The sequence below is a fragment of the Dermacentor silvarum genome, chromosome 8 (genome assembly GCF_013339745.2).
Source record: "Dermacentor silvarum isolate Dsil-2018 chromosome 8, BIME_Dsil_1.4, whole genome shotgun sequence".
NCBI lineage: Eukaryota > Metazoa > Arthropoda > Arachnida > Ixodida > Ixodidae > Dermacentor > Dermacentor silvarum.
This window is the reverse complement of record NC_051161.1, coordinates 164,652,829-164,659,596: the sequence shown is the minus strand read 5'-3', so window position 1 is coordinate 164,659,596 and position 6,768 is coordinate 164,652,829. Positions and strand designations below refer to the sequence as shown.

Here is a 6,768-nt window from a genome sequence, read left to right as displayed (position 1 = left end):
TCGTTGCCTTACGAAGCATCGTGTTCCTATTATCCTTCGTAAGCTGGAGATACGGGGCGGAGTTTTAAAATATTGTTAAATCCTTTCTGTTGTCCTGTACACCTCCATAAAATATCTATGACCTCAAGCGCCAGGTTATAACGATGTATAAAAAATTGTGTCTTTTACTAACTATCGCTATTTTTTGCTGTACCAAAGTTTATTTCCCGTAAAATGTTTCAGCTATCTACTGTTTAATTTCTGGTAGAATGTTCATGTCATTGTTAAACTATGCATGGGTGGTAGGGCCATTGTGAGGCAGTCTCTTCTGCCTTTAGCCGTACCTTCCCCTGACCTGTATTGTGTCGGAAACAATAAAATGAAATCAAATGAAAATGAAATGAGTAGGTAACCCGCGACATGATGAACGCGCGTACCAAGCGCATGGCATTCTCTTGAAGGCCTCGGTTTCTGTTGGACACCCTTCGAAGCATACTAAATATCTCTTCGGCTGTAGTCTTGATGTTTGTGACGGCGGCGTGTGCCTTCCCGTCGCTCTGAAGCAGTAGGCCAAGAATCCTAATCTGCTGTGTGCTTGATGGCCGATCTGTCGATGGTGATGATCATGGTCGGCGGCAGCTTCTTCTTTGATTTTCCCGGTTGGAACATGAGCAGCTCCGATTTCTGGGGAGCGCAGGTCAGTCCGCATGACTAGGCGTACTCGTGCACAGTTTTTGCCGCCCGCTGCAAGGTTTCCTCCATCCAGGCATCGGACCCGGCTCAGGCCGTCCACATCGTAATGTCGTCGGCGTAGAACGCGTGGTCCACGCCTTAGATTTGCTTGAGTAGATCGGGCAGGGGCAGGAGGGCCAGATTGATGAGCAGGCCGACAAGACCGATCCCTGAGGGCTGTCCCTATCGCCGAACTCGACAGGATCCTACTTCTCCTCACCTATCCTGATGGTCGCTGTTCGGTTTGACAAAAAATCTTTCACGCAGCCGATTGTCTTTTGGCCACACCTGGTCTTGTTCAGACTTTGTAACAAGCTCGCATGGGACACGTTGTCCAACGCTCCATTCTGGTCGAAGGCGAGTATCCCGCGCGGCGCGAGCCTCGTTGCCAGCTTGACGACCAGTTCGTGGAGTTGGATCATCACGTCTTGGGTGCTGAGATGTTGCCTGAAGCCGTACATCGTCTCCGGCATCTGATCCGTTTCTTCGAGGTGCTTCTGCAGCCGGCGAAGGACCATGCGCTCCATCACCTTCCCCACGCGGGACGTGAGGAGATGGGCCACATGTTGTCTATCGTGAGGGCCTTGCCGGGCTTTGGAATGGAGCGGACCTCGGGGTCGTTCTATTCCTCCGGCAACCGCGAGTTCCCCCAGGCTTCGTTGATGTGCTCTAGGAGGCCGCGGGCCGCTGCACCGCTCATGTTACCGCTCATGTTATTGGTAAATTACGGTGGTTTTCCCCCCGGTATTCTTCTTGTGCTTCTTACTTGGCTTCTGCATCATCCTTTCCGGACGTCTCGAGTCGATTTCGCCTTTTCGCGATCGCGTCTTTGATTCTTTTGGCCCGCTCCTTTTTCAGGGACGCGAAGCGGTTCCTCAACAATGTTGAGGCTACTTTTAGCGCTAGGCGCTTGTGCACCACCGATGGTGTGTTAAGTGAACCGGCCATATCTCCAAGTTGGAATACAACTTACATTGTGAAGTTGTCGTGTCAAATTACGGGCAAGCGGATTTCTCACATGCATCTGAAACGAAATCAATTCCTCGTGGGAGTCGAAGCCACAGCCTATGGCATTAATTAGGCCAAAATATTATTGCGATAGCAATTATATGGACACTTCAACCGGATTTCTGCCGTCGGCGTCGCCATTGCCGTGAGGTTCCGTATAGATGAAATCTTCGCCGCGCGCCGTATGCCCGAGCGGAAGCGTGCGGGGGACGCGCGCTATCACGGAGAGCGAACGCAGGGCGGAAAGCAAACGTGACCGGTGCGCGAAAGGCTGTTGGGGTATGGGAGGGAGGGAGGCGGGGCGACGCTGCGCTGCGGCACCAAAGGCCTATCTTGCAACCGGGCGCAAGGAGAACTTTCCACTGAATCTCCCACGCGCAAGCAAGGAAGCGGGAACCCAGCGCCGGAGGGAGCGGGGGAGGGGGGGGGGGTTCACTTCTACTCTGCCAACAACCGCGCCCGTCGCTCGCTCGCACCGTCTCTTATCTCCACACGGCTCTGGCCTTTGTATGCGCTGTGAATTCACCGCTCAGTTTCCGTTGAAGCGATAGACCGCACGTACCTTCACCCGCTACAGCGTATGCGCTTGCTGCCAGCTTTTGACAGTCGTTGTCTGCAGACATTCAGTGTGATCTATTCATGTTTGCTTGTGCGTGCTCACACCACGCTTGTTCATTCAGTTAGTAATAGTCGGGCCACATTTTCCAACGCACGCTACACATGTAATGCTGCCCGGATCGGCAGTGCATCGCTACAGGTGTGTCCCTTCGCACGCGCTGCCCACGGGAAGCGCTTCTCATCAACACCACAGTTTCACACGCGCCTTCTCGTGGTCATCGAGTCACTCTTCATGTCGGTCTACTTACACCGCAGCACACCTGCTTACTTAATCAGCTCATGTTTACTACAATTCATATTGCTACCAAAGCCGCTCACCTTACTTCGTATGACATTGCTGTGTTGCTATCGCATTCATTGCTTCGCCCTTACGGCGAAACTGTGACATTTTTTTAAAGATAGAGTTAATTAAGGCACTCTAGCCCTCGACCTTTGGTGGGAATTGAATCCAAAATCTGTGGGAGGTGACACGCATTCGATTGAGAATGTCAAGTAATTTAATAAATGTCTCATGGGGTGCGCAGGCTTTCGCCTTCACCCTCTGTGACGTATGCTAACGAGACTGTAAATTATTTTTGCAGCAGCAGCTCTGTCATCTCGTTTCCTCCGCTCGAGTGGTCACTTCTACGTCAACATCGTGAGTGACCAACACTTGCGCTCTCTCCACGCATGTAGTGAGCTGCCAGACGGTTCGCAGTCGGCGGCAGGTCGGGATTTCGCACTATGGCATCCCTGTGGCTGGGCTTCGCTCACAACATATGCTGCCAGTGCTACCTGGTTCATCTTTCTCGGATTGCGTAACCCCAATACTACCAACGATGACAGCATCTGCCTTCGACAGCCCCTCTGACCAAAGCCCTGCCAAATGCGCAACAAACGAGCAGTAGCCGTACTGAGCACGCCATCTCGAGACCAAGGTCTTCCTGGTCGTCACCCTGCAGAACCGTACCAGCAACTGAAATATTGACGCGGCATGAATCAGCAAGGGCAACATGGCACAGCGACACTCGCAGTTCACGGCCATTGAAACCGTTGCAAGCCGTTCGACGACACCTCCTTCAGCGTCTTTAGTTCTACGGCCTCAACTCTCAGCATGCGCCAAGAACCGGCCAACACGCCTCAACTCTACTTGCCGAGATGCACCACACGGGGTGCGCAGACGTTGACAACGCAAGACGATGCTTCAACACATAAGACAATGCACCCTGTGTCCAGACACTCTCAGCCACGCCCACCAGAGAGCTGTTGGTGCCCTTCCCCGTATTACGGTCTTATCTGGACTTCTTAATGGATGCCACGAATTGCTACTCATGTTATAGGCTTGCAGTCTCTCTTCTTTCTATACGCTCGCCTTTTGCACGTGCTTTAATCGCGCTTCGCACGAAGAGGGGGTCCCATGTATACTATCGCCTGCAGAGCCGGTGAAGACGGCTCACGTGCATGTAGCGCGAGAAATAACTCGCAGTTTCGCCTGAAAGGCGAAGCACATGGAGGAAGGAAAAAAAACTGAGGAGGGACCCTGACGTGACTTTTTGTGAAGCCAAGTGACGCCGCAAGTTGGCGTTACTCTGCGACTTCGTCGTTGCAGATTCTCCTCTCTTGTCTACATTTCTCCCGAAACCACACCGCGCTGCGTGCAACCGGCTGCTCGGGCGCACGTGCTCGGCAGCGATCCTAAACCGAAACATCTAATCGCGATGTGTCATTGCATTACCGTTGTCGACGCCATGGTGAAAGAAGTTCATGATTAAAGCGCTCTCCTCAAAAGAGCTCGTGCTGTCGCGAGTACTACGAGAAAGTAAGAAAGTAAGTAACAGTTGAGCAACATGTGTTTTAATATGTACAAAAGCAAGTTGTTACTGAACACAAAGTTCTAAAGGCCAGATTATGCATTCTTGCATAACGTTCTACGTTATCATCGTTACTTATTATCGCCCGCCGTCAAAACCAGGAATACTGCACGGCTGTCACTGACTTGCAAGGTTCATTGGGCAGATTCTGAAACACATTGGTTTCGGTCTACAATGGCACGTTAGTATGATTTCGCCGAAGAGGGCGAAAATTCCCGTAGATAGTTCTTAGTCCGTGGCCATTACCGTGGTGCGGAACATAGCGCACAGCGTTGCATGCGCATTCATCTCACGCGTTTGAGTTCCTTCAGTCCCACCTGGCCACAGGAACATCCGGGAGAGCACGGTCCAGATAAAACAGCGGGACGAAACACAGAGACTAACGCAAACCTGCCACAGGACGCCTTTGCCATGGTACGAAACCCACGGCGCAACAGGTGTGAGAGCACACCCCATAACGAAGCCGCTATTGTGCCACGACATGGCCGCTACACCGCGAAAATCCTGAAAAAATAAAGTAAAATACCGTGACTACGTCACCATGACTACGTAATTCCCTCCACACTTTTCTCCTAGCGGAGGGGTAGGGCCTCTCCTCAGTTTCCATTGCGATAGCAAATATATGGAATCTCCAAAGCGGATTTACGCCGTCGGCGTCGGCGCCGTCGCCGTGAGGTTCCGTATGACGTCAACGGCGATGAAATCGTTGCCGCGCGCCGTATGCTGTATGTGCGAGGGAAAGGGCTCGAGGGACGCGCGCTTTCACGGGGAGCGAACGCACGGCTGAGAGCAAACGCCCGTTCTGCGCCATGCTCCCTGAAGGGATGCAGAATTAAGCGTCTCTTTCCTCTTTTATAATCATCGTATATATAGAGCAAACACGACTTCCTCCGTCGCGCGAAAGGCCATGTGGGGACGGGAGGGAGGGGAGGCGACATTTAGATGCGGCACCAAATGCCTATTTATATGAAAACGTTGCGTGGCGAGAAGGTGGTAAAGACTTCCGCGCTGCTCGACGAGTGTCCCGTTCTGATCTCGTCGAAAACCTCCGAGCCGCCCCCAGAGGCATTCGCAACAGTCACCAACGCCGCGCGAGCTCGGTGCGAACGCGGGCAAAACGCCGACGACGTCGACAACAGTTCTGCGCTTTGCTGGTGCTAGTAACGTTGGGCGCTGCTGCATATGTCCAAGTTTATACAGCTGATAAAACTACTATCCTTACTCCGTATAGCTCAGTACTAACTTGCTAGCGCAATTGATGCTTCGCCTTTCGGGTGAAACTGCAACAATTTTTCTTCCTTGATGGAACCACCGATTGCCTATCACGTGACTATGGGCATTCTATATCTAAATCTTTACTAACCTAGTTGAGCCGTGTTCAGCCGTCGCCGGCAATTTGACCTTCGTTTCACCGCAGCTGCACCGTGGATTTGGTAACGTATCACATGACTCGTCACGCCGAACTCCGCCGCCGCCACGGGCTTGGCGCATGCGCTCTCTGCAGCTGGGTCGCCACCTGGGCACGTGACTCGCCGCGCGCTGGTAAGAGGAGCGCCGCGCTCGCTCTCATCCTGCTCCAGCGTTCGTCTCCGTCTGCTTTGACGGGTGGCTGCGGTGCCGGTAATAATTCCAGCGTAGATTTTCACTTCTCTTCTGTCGTCGTAATGGGTTGAGAGAGAGAGAGAGAGAGAAATTAACTTTATTAAAGCACCGGCGGAGGTAGCAGGGTGCCACGCAGGGCCCTCTTGCTACCCGACTATATATGTGCAGTCATCAAGTTGCGTCTCGACGCTTACGCCGGGGGACCCAACGTTCTCCACGAGGCTGTCGCCCCTGGGTCCCGTCGGGTGCGTCCCTGCGCGTTTGGCGAGCGAGAGCTGTCTCGATCCGCTGGACCGCCTGTAGTTGTTGCTCTGAGTCCTGAGCCGTTACGGCACTGGCAATGTCCGTTGGCAGTCTGCCTGGGTAGGCCGTTGCCTCTTCTGGATTCACTTTACAATCCCACAACACGTGAGTTAGCGTGGCGGTCGCACTGTTACACACACTACACTTTGCATTCTCGTAGACGTCGGGGCATATGAAGCGCGCGAGCGCAGGCGTGAGCACAGAGTTCGTTTGCAGCTGTCTGTAGAGTACCGCCTGTTCTCTGGTGAGCTGCGGGTGTGGGTCCGGCATGGAGCGACGTGCGCTCCGGTACCATTCCAGCACGTCCGCGTAGCTCGTTACCAGTTCGGCTTCTTCTTCGTCGTCTTTATCGTCGGTGGCTACTCCCTCCGCTAAGACGAGTGACGCTGGTGCCACCACGCGGCGAGTAAGACCTCGCGCAGCGGCGTTCGCCGTCTCATTGCGGTTTGGGGAGGTGCTCCCGAAGTAGCAGCCTTGATGCGCCGGGAACCATCGGAGACGAGTCCGCAGTCCGTCAGTGCACTGTCTGTCACTGCACTTCACAACGCGCACCACACTGGCACACACATTATTTCTGCCGTAGTTCCGAACCACTGTGCGCGAGTCGCTCAGGATCGTTGTACACTTGTTGTCGACGAGGGCCAGCGCAATGGCGGCTTCTTTCGCCTGGTTGCGG

The 6,768-nt window shown here is 53.5% G+C and overlaps 1 protein-coding gene across 1 annotated transcript in view; it reads right to left on the bottom strand.

Moving 5' to 3' along the window:
- Positions 1-558: 558 nt before the first annotated feature.
- The window catches only part of LOC125947762 (uncharacterized), a 13,349-nt gene continuing 7,139 nt past the window's right edge, over positions 559-6,768 (bottom strand). Inside the window, exons 4-6 of the mRNA XM_049673037.1 lie at positions 6,233-6,758; positions 3,231-3,292; positions 559-663 (exon numbers count right to left, since the gene is read on the bottom strand). Coding sequence (XP_049528994.1) covers positions 559-663; positions 3,231-3,292; positions 6,233-6,758 — 693 coding nt within the window. The remainder of the gene's footprint in view (positions 664-3,230; positions 3,293-6,232; positions 6,759-6,768) is intronic.